The sequence below is a fragment of the Spermophilus citellus genome (genome assembly GCF_964194105.1).
Source record: "Spermophilus citellus genome assembly, chromosome: 3".
In the NCBI taxonomy this organism is placed as follows: domain Eukaryota; kingdom Metazoa; phylum Chordata; class Mammalia; order Rodentia; family Sciuridae; genus Spermophilus; species Spermophilus citellus.
Genome location: NC_138184.1, coordinates 172,898,081 through 172,911,893, shown reverse-complemented (window position 1 = coordinate 172,911,893; position 13,813 = coordinate 172,898,081). Strand labels below are relative to the sequence as shown.

General features: G+C 35.2%; 1 protein-coding gene across 1 annotated transcript in view; it reads left to right on the top strand.

The window, feature by feature from the left end:
* Positions 1–13,813, top strand: part of RELN (reelin) — a 469,728-nt gene that overhangs the window by 300,774 nt on the left and 155,141 nt on the right. The window contains exons 13-17 of the mRNA XM_081286786.1: positions 2,357–2,469; positions 3,712–3,920; positions 4,662–4,790; positions 5,842–5,951; positions 10,350–10,416. Coding sequence (XP_081142912.1) covers positions 2,357–2,469; positions 3,712–3,920; positions 4,662–4,790; positions 5,842–5,951; positions 10,350–10,416 — 628 coding nt within the window. The remainder of the gene's footprint in view (positions 1–2,356; positions 2,470–3,711; positions 3,921–4,661; positions 4,791–5,841; positions 5,952–10,349; positions 10,417–13,813) is intronic.

Here is a 13,813-nt window from a genome sequence, read left to right as displayed (position 1 = left end):
TTATGGACAAATCATAATTCTTCTCAATAAGTATGACAATTTTAACTGTTAAGCATTAAGGAATAAACAATGTTTATAGGATCAAATCAGATATACCTATCACCCAGTCATTTTAATGGCAAGAATTTCAGAACTATGATAATCTGATATATCATTCTTCACTGCAGGATACTTCTTGCCAAATGAATTAACAGGGCTTGCCTTTATCATTAAAAAACCCTTTTATTCCTGTCCAGGCTATAGACATCCTGTCAAAGTCTCGCTCTATGAATGTCCTTCTTTTTTTGCTAATATTTCTTCTATTATTATGAAATTTCTTGTACTGATTGGATTCTTTCTAGTTTTCTTATTTAACATCACTTAGCAAATCATTTCTTCCCACGATCAGAACCAGTTACGCTGATGGATTTTGAATCAACCATTTATAAGCAATTGACCCTTTCTTGATGTGTTTTATTTCACATTGAGAGTCTGAACCATTATTTATTTTACTAGTTTAATTCTCAAAGGGTAATCTCATTCTAGAACTCTGGGATTGCATTACTGGCACCATAGAGTGCTAGCAACAGCAGGTGCCTGTAGATAAAAATTAACATTCAAAGTGGCTGATTTAAGAACTGAAAGAATTTTTCAGATAATAATTAAAGTTTGTGGAGCTGGGAATATAGCTCAGTTGGTAGACTGCTCACCTTGCATGCACAAGGTCCTGGGTTCAATCCCCACCACCACAAAAAAAATACTAATAATAAAAGTTTGTAATAATGTTACAAACTTTGGGCCTTAAGGATAGGATATTTTCCAGTAATTTCATATACACATTCACACTTCTGTTGTCATGATTATAACTGATATGAAGGATATTGGTGGGTGGGGAGAGGCATCTAGTTAGATATGGGATCCTTTAAAATCCAGGTTATGCAGACGATGGATAGAAGTCAGAAATAGCAAGAATTATTGGCAAAGCACAGTAGTGAAAAGAACAGTGTTATGGTTTAGATATGAAGTGTCCCCCAAAAGCTCATGTGTGAGATAATACAAGAAAGTTTAGAAGTAAAATGATTGGGTTATGAAAGCCTTAACTGAATCAATGCATTAATGCACTTGAATGGATTATGGGGGGCGTTTAACTAGGCAGGTAGGGTGTGGCTAGAGGAAGTATATCACTGGGAGTGTGCCTTTGGGGTATACATTTTGTCCCTGGTGAGCGAGTTCTCACCCTGCTTCCTGATGGTTATGTCCTAAGCTGTTTTCCTCCACCACATCCTTCTACCACCTCTAAAACTGTGAGCCTCAAATAAACTCTTCCTCCTCTAAAATTGTTGCAGTCAGGTCTTTTGATCACAGCAATGAAAACGCTGACTAAAATACAGAGGATCAAAGGGTAAAAGACTTGTATCTACTCATGGCTTTTCCACCAGCTGGTGAAATGATTTTGAACTTCCAGTACCTTCCCTGATATTCAATTTCATCATCAGAAAAATCTTAAGTACCTTCCAGTTCTAATAGCATATCATTTCATGTGGACTGTGAAGTAGATAGTGGATAACTACTTTATGTACCTTCCAACAATCAAATGAAGTACCAAATATAAAAATGAAAAATGTAAAATGAACCTCTCTTAAAATACAAATATATATGCTAAAATACCATAGGTATTACTTTGCAACAGCCTGAATGACACCACTTTATAAGTCTTTAATGCAGTGCATCACCAAACTTGTTTTAAAATCATAATCAATAGGTTCTGAACTTTAACCATAAAGACCTCAAATATAAGAAAGTAATGGTTTATTAAAAAGCAAGAGCACATCTTTTTATTAATTCTTTTTAGTTATACATTACACTAGAACTCCTTTTGATGTAATGTATAAAAGGATGGAATATAATTTGCTCTAATTCAGCCCCTTTCTCTCCCCAAAAGCACATCATTTTTAATGTGGGTTGAAACAGAGACATGTTGTCCTGCTACACACAGACATTTACTTGAGTAATCCCATTAAGCAAATAGTTACTTTGACCTTCAAAAATATCAAGTCTTTAGCATGGCTCATCTGAACTATCTTCATGAATGATTTCCTTGGGTTTGATTATCTTTGTTTAGGATCATTTTTTTTAGTTGTAGGTGAACACAATACCTTTGTTTTATTTATTTTATTTTTTATGGTGCTGAGGATCAAATCCAGTGCCTCATACGTGTGAGGAAAGTGTTCTACCACTGAGCTACAACTGCAGCCCCTAGGATTATTAAGTGACATCTGGGTGGCATAGTTATTTCTTATTGTGAAATTTAACACTGTATTTGATGTTTGGGGAATGCAGGTTGGTACTAACATCATGAAATTTTTATTTGGTGCAGGAGGAATTTGTGACCCAGGAGATTCTCACGAAAATGACATCATCTTGTATGCAAAGATAGAAGGAAGAAAAGAGCACATTGCACTGGATACTCTTTCCTATTCCTCATATAAGGTACAACTTCCAATCCTTGTGCCAAATGCTCACCTCACAACTCCCCAGACAAGCCAAAGTCAAAACCATGAAGACCATGCCAGATACAGAGAATAAATCTCTTTCCTGGTAGCCCAAGAAATTGCCAGTTTAAAAAAAAGTGACATGGACATTTTAATATTCACTTTTATTTCTGATACAAATAAAAATTAGATTTTATCAAGAAGAAAGAATTATAGCCCATCAGCAATAATAAAATGGAACCAAATACTCTGACTGACAGTTATTCTTGTCCCCAGGAAAGCTCTAAATATGACTGTAATTATGCAGCCTTACAGCCTTGCTATCAAGCTTAATAAGTATTTATCCAGCCTTTTGAGATTTGTTAGGCAGATGACATTGTAACAGAACTTTTATGTTACCTTTGCTTTCTTCTTTGCTAATTAGAGTGACTGAGGTTGACCTTTCTCCTTTGCCCTGTGGATACAGGGCAAATGTTGTCTCTGGTTATTTGCAAATATCGTCAAATCATGTGAAATGCTTGTCATAGGGTATCATATTTAAATTATTTTTATTATAATAGACTTACCTGTGCTGAGACTATACCCACATGCCCATTAGTCAGCTTTATCTCCAATATTGATGACAATATCCAGCATGTTCCCATGTTATACCACTTGGGAACATGCTGGATATTGGGATTTCTTAGTGAACTACTTTTACAGCAGGGACATGGTGGGGTTATATCTGGTCTGGCATCTGCATGTCTCAGACCAAATCAATTGTATAAGTTATACATTAACTCATTGGCTCTGAAAGTTTCTGCTTAGAGTACTATTTTCAGAATACCTGGTTTGGAAAACCATTAATATCATACAACTCCACTTTCCAAAGCACTATTGATAAAGCCAAGTAAATGTCAAGTTGCCTTTGTCTTGTGCTAACGTAGATAAAATGGATAAATATACTTTAATAACTTTTTAAAACCTTAGATCAATTTGTCTTTGAACAGAGAACCCGATCAGTCACACACAAGAAGCCACACTTGTCTTCAAAGGAGGAATTCTGAGTCACTAAAAAAAAAAAAAAAAATGTTCCTTGACAGCATCTTCTACATGAAATAACAAATGGAACACAGGGCTATTGCCTGATGCTCAACAGATGGCAGTTACGTATTTAGCGATGACTAGAGAGAACCTAGGAGAATACACATTGACTAACATAGGAAAGGTTATGAATGATTTGGTTTCCTTTATTTGGAAGGTTCCATCTTTGGTGTCCATGGTCATCAACCCTGAACTTCAGACTCCTGCTACCAAATTTTGTCTCAGGCAAAAGAACCATCAAGGACATAATAGGAATGTCTGGGCTGTAGACTTTTTCCACGTCTTACCTGTTCTCCCTTCTACAATGTCTCACATGATACAGTTTTCTATTAATCTGGGATGTGGAACACATCAACCTGGTAACAGGTAGGAAACCCTATTTTGTGGGTGTACTAACAGTTAAAAATGAACACATGAACTTGGCTGTTAAATCAGAGACAATTTCTCAGTAGGTTTTTAGCTGGATTTTTAATAAAATATCCATTAATAAAATACACATTTTCCCCAAAAGAGAAGTCCTTCAGTTAATAGGTGGGTTATGACTGGGTAGATTTTAAGTAGGAATTGGCTTCATTCTAAGAGCATGATCTTAGGTATGAGAGGTGTGTGCATGCGCTGTGGCAGCCATCCATTACAACAGATTGCTGAGAGAGTAACAACTGAAAACAAGCTTGACCTCATGTTGGCTAGTGACCCCCTAATAATAGGCAGGGAAATCAATTAGCACTTCAAGAGCTATGACTTCTCAGTTTCACTTGCAGAAGTGTTGCTGGGATCCTTTCTAAGAATTTTTGTGTCTCACATTCACAGGATGAAGTGACAGTGTGAGACATGGTAATTGCCTTACCATCTATCAAATTCAAGAGCTCAGACTCAAGTTACCATTTGTTGTCTTTTAAAGGAGTTTGTTATTATAGCAGTAATTTAACTGCTTGCCCTTTGAAGGCTGGTCAGAGCGGGGTGAAAGAGAAAGCAATCATTTAGTAAAGGGCCATCTTAAAGAAATCTCACACTAGTTCTAAAGATGTTTATTGTATTTAGGCAGAGATGAAAAGTAATTTTTTAATCTTTGCCACTTTTGTGTTGTGCTTGTTCTCTTGTTACTAGTGTCAGCTTGGAGTTTTCTACTAACCATGGGCGTTCCTGGTCCCTGCTTCACACTGAATGCTTACCTGAGATCTGTGCTGGCCCTCACCTCCCCCACAGCACCATCTACTCCTCTGAAAACTACAGCGGGTGAGTAAATTCTCTCCATGCTGCAGAATGAAAATTAATGAGTAATACAGAAACTATAGCATTTTTTACATAATAGATAAGGAATCTGACTTCTCCTTAAAAGTAGTATCATTAAAGGAAGAGAGAAATACTTTTGCTAAAGCTGATGCAAGATCACAGTTTATACAGTCATTCGTTTTTCATGTACCTGACTTATATTTTGGACTACATGAATTTAAATTCTGTTATGGCAATCCTGTGATTATTACCAAAAGGCTTACTGCCAAAATAAGACTTATGGAAAGAGCCAGCATAGAGAAGTATAGAAAAGTTAAGTTTTGGAATTAGACCTGAGTTTATATGTTATTCTGCCATCTACTATCTGGGTAATGATATGCATTCTCTCTGAGAAACTTTCTACTTCTTTTCACATAAATTAAAGACCATAAATGTATTTCTTTGAGAATTACTAGAATTAAAATGGTTATGTAATGCTTTCCACTTAACAGAACAAATATGATTTACATAGTAAAAATATTTACAAGAACAGTAAAATTAAGGTGGGAAATGTTTTCTTTTTAGAAAACATTTTGCTACCCCTTTTTACATGTGCAAAGGGCAAGGGGTAGCAAAAAATTAAAAAGTAATTGATGCTAATCAGCACCCCATCTCTACACAGATGATTTCTGTAGGTTAATATCTAAGCTGTGAGTATTGTAAAACCTGATTTAAACATTACAGAATGTATAAATGTATCAAAACATAACATGACACCACATTAATATGTCCAATGTTTATATATCAGAAATAAAACATTTTATAAAAATAATGTCTAAACAAAATAAATATCACTTGCTATGAAGAATAAATCCACTACTCTAGTAGGATATGGGTGCTCTTACAAGTTATATGTATGTTTTTAAACTATACATAAATTCCATAGGTGAACATAAAGAGTTTATTGAGAAACTTTAGTGCTATTACAAGTACCTAGAGATGGGAACATCACACACATATAAAATGGATTTAAAAGATGTCAACATAGTCTGGTTTTGTGCTAAATTTTTTGCAGGTGGAACCGAATAACGATTCCCCTCCCTAACGCAGCACTAACCCAAGACACCAGGATCCGTTGGAGGCAAACGGGACCAATCCTTGGAAACATGTGGGCGATTGATAATGGTTAGTGTTTATGCTTGTCATAATCACATGCCATTGATGTGGAGTCTTCCTGTGTTTTTGTTAGTCAGCCCAGACTTAATCACATTTCTAAGTCATGGTCTTGCGATTCATTAAACGCCCTTTCTTCCTTTTCTCCTTTGCATTCCGTTAGAAACCCAGGGATGTGCAATCAGAAAAAAAAAAAAAAAAGCCTGTGTAGTCAGCAATATTAGATGCTAGAATGTTTCAACATACACGGTCTAAAAATGCTTAAAGCCCTGAAACTCAAATTCACAGTTGATGACAAGGGATATCCTAACATTTTCTTTGAATGTGTTATGCAAAATTAACATAAATACCATCCTGCGTGTATTAAAATAAGACCCATTCTTCTCTTAGTAACTGCCATAACATCTGGAAGACTTATCTGTTTGCTGCAGACACTACACTGAAAGCAACATCAATCTCTAAAATACTGGTGAAACTTCTGCCTCCTTTTTCAGAAAATAGCATAAAAGGAAAAAGTGGATATACACACAAGTTTTTAAGTAAATTGTTGACAATTTGCATCATTTTTAAGCCAATAACACTTAGGACAGATGAACAATGAAAAAAGATATTTTAAGTTATAGGGTTAGATGACTAATTTCTTACGTTTGTTATTAATAGTCAATTTTCTGATTTTTTATTCTAATTATAGATGGATTCAAATATTTTCTGTTTTCAGAGTATATACATTTGACTGAAGGTTTATACTACAAGGAAAAGGAAAGGGAGAGAGACAGGAAGGGAAAGAGGGACAAAATGTCAGTACTTCAGCCAATGGTCACAGATTTGTGATCAACTTTATAAAACCTACATAATTGTTTAATGTTGGTTTTTCCATGTCTTAATCTTCTTTTGTTATTTTTGAATAATGTAGACACTGAGAAGCTAATTACATATATAAAGTTCTTTAAATTTGGGAATAACTTCAGGCAAGATGGCTTACTCGTAAACCAATGTGAATTTTTTAAATATTTTATGTTCAAAAAAGACCAGTAAAAAGCCCACACTTTGAAGGCCATGTGAGTTTTATAAACATAGTGCATTTGTAAAAACATCCAAAGTTGAATTTGTTAAAATAGAGTTTCCCCATTGACAGATTTTTCTTTTGTTTTTGTTTTTTGATACCAGGGTTTAAACCCAGGTATGCTTAACCACTCAGCCACATCCTCAGCCCTTTTTATTTTTCATTTTAAAACAAGGAATCGCTAAGTTGCTTAAGGCCTTGCTAAGTTGTTGAAGCTGGCTTTGAACTTGTGATCCTCCTGCCTCAGCCTCCTGAGTTGCTGGGATTACAGGGCATTGACAGAATATTTTGCATAGCATTTTAATTACTACACCTTTTAATGAGCTCTAGGGAACAAGCGTGTGTCTCTGGGTAGTGGGATATGAACGGGTTTTTCCTACTATTATAGTTTTCAAGGGTTCTCTCATAATCTCATTACTTTTATTTCTTTAATAATCACAAAAGAAGTTACAAAATTAATAATGAAATAAAGCATGTGAGAAAACAGAGTCCAATGAAGTATATATATAAAAGCCTATGAGAAGAGTATCTCGATTTTCTGAATAAGGCTATTATAATATGATTTGGGTCAGAAAGAGCTACTTCACGTATCTGGGTTCCTACCATCATGCTTTGAGTATACTAGGAAGAGGTTAGGATACAGAGAATGCATATGGGTAGCAATGTGTGTTAAATGCAAAACTGAGGGCAGAATCTCTTCAATTCTCTTATCATCCTGTGTGAGGTTTTCACAAAAATAGGAACAGTCTCTGGCTTCTTCACAAGGCAAAGAGAAGACACACACTCCTTCCCAAGAGAAACAAGTGCTATAGAATTCCCCTGCAATCTCCCCCTTTCAGTATGGAATTCCAGAATTATGACCATCAAAAGAAAGAGAAAGAAACAGACCAGTATCATAATTCTGTTAGGTATGTTCTTCCCTTACAATAGTCAGCTCCTGCTATTTGTAAAGAAAGTATGTGAGTACATTGCTGGTGGGATGACAAACTGGTGCAACCACTATGGAAAGCAGCATGGAGATTCTTCAGAAAACTTGGAATGGATCTACCATTAGACCTAGCTATCCCACTCCTTGGTTTATACCTAATGAACTTAAAATCAGTGTGCTATAGTGACATGGCCACATCAATGTTCACAGCAACTCAATTCATAATAGCTAAGCTCTGGAGACAACCTAGGTGCCCTTCAACAGATGAATGGATAAAGAAAATGTGACACATATACGCAATGGAATATTACTCAGTGTTAAAAAATTATGGCATTTGCCTGTAAATGGATGGAGCTGGAGATTATTATGCTAAGTAAAATAAGCCAATCCCCCCCAAAGGCCAAATGTTCTCTTTGATATGCAGATGCTAACTCAGGTTAGGCAGGAGTTGGAGGGAGTAGTTGCACTGGATTGGACAGGGAGTGGGGCGAGAGAGAATGAGAAAGACAGCAGAATGAATTGGACATAATTCCTATGTTCATATATGAAGTACATGACCAGTGTAACTCTACATCATGTACAACCCACAAGAATGGGAAGTTATATTCCATGTTATGTGTAATATGTCAAAATACATCCTACTATCACATATAACTAAAAAGAATAAATAAATAAATAAGTATGTAGGAAGTTATCCTAAAAATCTTCACAAAATGGAAAATTCTAGGGTAAGTTATATTTGCTTCATATTTTTATTTTTTCAGCTATATTACATTAACAATAGTAGTATAGAAAACTAATCTGCGCTTTCCATACCATTGTGGAAAGGAAGACTGTAAACTTAGGCGTCCTAATGACTCTACTCAGTAGGACGGGATGACAAATCATTAATCGCTGTTTTTTCATTGGTTTGGAAAGCCTTATGTTATTGTTGGTTTTGTGTTTTCACCCTGGAGACTTTCTGAACTATGGCATGTGTGTACTGTAGGGCAGCCTCTACAGTAATTCTTCAGAGTGCAATATTCCTCTCACAGCACCTGGAGCAGGTTCTACTACAGCCATAAAACCAAGTGTGCTGGAAAGAAAATCCATACATTTTTCCAGGCTAAAGAAATAATAGAGCCCCATTCTGATGGCTCAGCAGTTGGCGTACAGTGAAGCCCATTGAAACAACATAGGGCAGGAGGTTGGCAGTGGAAATGACCCCAATATGGTGATGTTGATTATAACCATCTGGTGACATGAAACATTTTAATAACTCTTTCAAGGAATATCATTCTCCCACTTTAAAGAATGGGACCACTGAGGCTTAAACAGGATGAATCAGTTAATCAAAGTTTCTTGGTGAAGCCAGATACAAATCCAGGATTATCTGACATCTAAAACCAATGCTGTTAATAATGTGGCTTGCTATCTCTTCTCTTCTAAACCAGTAGTTTCCTTCATCAAGGTTTTTTTTCCACCACCAGCCAGCTTTGCATCTCATTTGAATTACTCCTCCTATTAATTGGCTGAAGGGATTATGTGCTTCTAGGAGTATAGACCACAGGAAAGTCTATTCTAAAATAGAATTGTTTAAATATCGTGACATGCTTATAGGGCAGAGAAGAAAGTGATAATGGATGGTAAATTGTCTTGTGCCTGAAAGTGAATATGTGAGGTATTCATAACATCTTAATTATATCTCAAATCCTCTTTGGTTTTGTCCCACTTTGGGGTTGTTTCAATTGTTGATTGTGCCAATTACAAAAATACTCAGTATCTTTAAATGTATTAGAGTCTGAGTATATCAGAACCTACAACTTGAGCATTTTTCAACATTCCAAAGATTAGAATATAGGTTTGCAACATTGCATTTTTAGTCAAGCTCAGTATTTAAGGAAAAAGGTCTGCATTATGAATTAACCTTTATGCTCAATAACAGATTCTTAATACCATACTTCCAGGGAGAATGAATTAGTATATGTAACAATCATTTACAATGTTGTAGATTTTCCCCCAAATAAGAATGGTCATTGTAGTTAGGATCTCTCTCCATTTGGTGATGTATCAAATCGATCCTTTGTGAATTCTTCATTTCTACCTAAATGGTATAGAAAGGTCAAAATACATGCAGTAATATTCAGTCTGAAAATGTTTTAGCAGAAGAGACTCTGTTAAGGAATCCCTGTCATATGGTCCTATTTTCTTTAGCACAAAACATTAAAATCTTGAAAAGGTTATTTATGGAAGGCAAAGCACTTCCAGCAGGTTTGTAAGTAAGCACTTACCCTGTCACATAGCACGATGGATTCCTGTTACCAAACACACGGGCAATAGGCCATATTTCATAGATTTTGCTTCACAAAATTGTACTGTTGGTGTTCCTCGTTTTTCCAGTTATGTCGCCATCTTTTACATGATTCCTTTTTTCCTGCAGTTTATATTGGTCCATCGTGTCTCAAGTTCTGTTCTGGCAGAGGACAGTGCACTCGACATGGTTGCAAGTAAGCATTTGGAAAAAAAATGTGCATGCTTTTCCTTTTTGGTATATAATTTGTATATCAAAGGCAGAGTCATTTTCATTGATTTTAGTATTCTTTTTGTAGGCTTTTGAAGTATTTTTAAAAACAAAACCAGGATACTCCCAATAAAAATTAAATGAAATTTAAATGTATTTTGTAAGTGAAATTTAATAAATTTATATGAGGGTCAATTGTGAACAGATTTAGTATCTCTCATGTAAATTTGTGAATAAATTGGAATTCATCATAACTTGATGGCTCTCTTTCCTATCTTTGTTATATTCCTCTTCATAATATTGTTCTAGTGTTCATGAGTCATGTTTTGATTCCTAGCATAATTGGTCAATGTTTCATTAATGATAAAATTAGTAATGATCCATAGACCCAATGCCAAAGGAATCAGAACTGGGCCAGATTTAGCAGATCTGATAAGAAAATGCAACATCTTTAAATATAACTTTACAATCTTATGTACTTCTGAAAATTATTTGGCTCTTTAAGATGATTATAAAGTATTTTCTAGAACAGTGGTGCTGAATTTGAAGTCTGAAATTATGCATTTCATACTTTAATCATTACTAGTAAATTGTCCTATGTTTAGAGCAAGAATGGATATTTACATTTATTATGTCATTCTCAGATTAATATTTAATTATAAAATATTCCAGGAATACCAGAAACACAGCCAACTTTGTCATACAGATAAGTTAAATACCCTCAAACAAAAAGAATAGTTAATTAATTGGGTAGTTAATGACTACAGAACTTACAAAGGGCATTGAACCTAATCATTTGAAAATTATATGCATGAGGCAAACACTTGTAAGCCCTGAGATTAGATTGAAGGTTAACTTTTTAAACTATATTTCAGTGGATTTAATTAGCAAAAAAAAATCACTATGCACATGAAAATGTCATGTAAAGTATGTGAAAAAATGGTAAGTTTCTGTTTTAATTTCAAAATATAATAAAAGTCTCTGTGCTTTTAAATAAAACTATCAGCTCCCACCCCAGACACTGCCTCATTAGATCTATGTAACATTGACTGGTTTTTCCTTCAAGTTGTATCTTCATCCATAATCCATAACTGGGACATCCACTTTTTAAATGCATTTAAAATAAAATTAACACAAGATAAATTTGAATGGTAGGTTTGTGCTTTTAGATACTGTTCTTTTTGACACCATATGTTAACCTAGTTGATCATATCCTTTCCTCGTTCTGAAGTTTTACAAAATATTTTCACCAGTTAGAAATAGAGCTTTTTCCCTATTCTGACAATGCTTTCTGCAACATTCATTGGCTTTCTGTATTGGGCTAAACATTTGACCACTGCCTCTTTTCCCAGACTATGTGCCTTGTTGAGTTTGAGCAAAATTGCAGGGAGAAAAATTATATTCAACACCACTTATTTCCTTTAAGCAGATCCTTGAATTTGGGGGATCTGCAACTGTTTTTCCCCACACTGCTCCCCTCATTATTACTGTTAATTGCTACCAGAATCCCACCTGCTTCTGTTCCCCAACATTTTCCTTCCTGTCTACAATCCCAAGCCTGGGTTTCTAAACTGACTAAATTCACTAATTTGAGAGCCTAACTGAGTTGAGAGGCTAATGAGGAGAGACAGCATTGGAACCCTTCTCAAGTGTGATCCGTGAATCTCAACAGCGGGGGCTTTTCTCCTGACATACAGAATGAACACAATGCCACATTTAAGGGTGGCTAGATGAACCAGCAGGGATGTATTTGGAGTCAGGGAGCCTCTTGTTATCACTAAAATCACTAGTTTGTGCAGCCTTACTGTTCTGGAAAATAACAACTACAAAGGTTTTTTGCTGTTGTTGTTTTATTTGTTTGTTTTAATTTTGAAATACAAGTGGAATGCTTCTCTATATTCTTTCCCAACTGCATAATCTTTTATTAAAACTAGACTATAAGAATCACTAAATAGGAACTGACTCCAATGCGCTTCATCTTATATAGTCACCAATTTCTCCCAACCACTAGTCCTAAGACATATTTAAGATACATAAAATCCCATTTACTCTAAATAGATACTCTGGCAATAGCCTTGTTTGGGAGCACAAATTCCAATTTGTTGTCATGATAAGACACATTCAGTTTCCTGATTTAAAATGTGTCCAATTTAGCAATTTTTTTTTCCTTTTGGGAACTACTTGGTTGTTTATTCAGAGTCAGACTATGTCCATGAGATTATATGTGAAAGAAAACAACTGTTTGAAGCTAATTTACATGTCCAGTAAATATTGTTTTTCTGTATGACCCCCTTCCTCAATGCTGTTCAAGATGCCAAGACAACCCACAAACTTCATGCTGCAGTTGTTCTTGGCATTTTAGGGTGCAAATTCTTTAAAAATCTAATGGAAATATGGACTTCTCCCCAGAAAATCTAATTCATATATAAAATTTGGCATTTGATTTTTGCACATTCACACATACTGTGGACCCTGTGGAAGGTCAATATGGACCCCAGTTTCAGTAACACTGCTTAAGAAGTATCCTCTGGGTCATACCATAGTTATCACCTCATTGGCATACTTACTTTACAAAAGGTTTGTTTCAGACTAAAGGAAGTTTGAATGCTTCCATGAGAATCCCCTACACCAAAAGAAACTAATCCTATTTTATAATTGGTAACATTGTAAGTGTAGTAAGAAAGAAATTGTGCAGTAAAAATGAAGAATTTGAATTGGGTGCTATGGCACATGCCCATATTCCCAGAGACTCAGGAGGCTGAAACAGGAGAATTGCAAGTTGGAGACCAGCCTCAGCAGTTAGCAAGGCCCTAAGCAACTTAGTGAGACCCTGTCTCAAAATAAAAATAAACATGGCTGGGGATGTAGTTCAGTGGTAGAGCACCCCTGGGCTCAATCCCCAGTATCCAAAATTTAAAAATATTTTTTAAAAAAATAATTTGGAACTAATTTCTGATGAGCATACTCCTTAAAATGTGAGAATTTTCTTATATTCAATTATTGATCCATCTGTGATGAGGTTTTACTCACTGATAGAAGACTCAGGGAACTCCATATATAGTCTAGTCAGCTAACAGAAATATAGCACATTCTCCCAAGCAAATTGTTGGGGGTGGGAGGGGAAATGAGTTGATTTTTCTTGAAGTATGCCTAATTTGGGAGCCCACAGAGACACCACACAGTTATTCTAGGAATTTATGTATAGGTCAAGGGTGAATATATTCTCTTTATAATGTCAATATAGGTCTGAAATGGTTAAAGATATATTTCCAATTGCTTCTAAATATTTACAATAATTCCTATTATAATATGTCTTTTTGCATTTGTCCTTAGAGGAAACTTATTCCAGGTATCTTATTTGAAGTATTTTATTTGTATTGTTT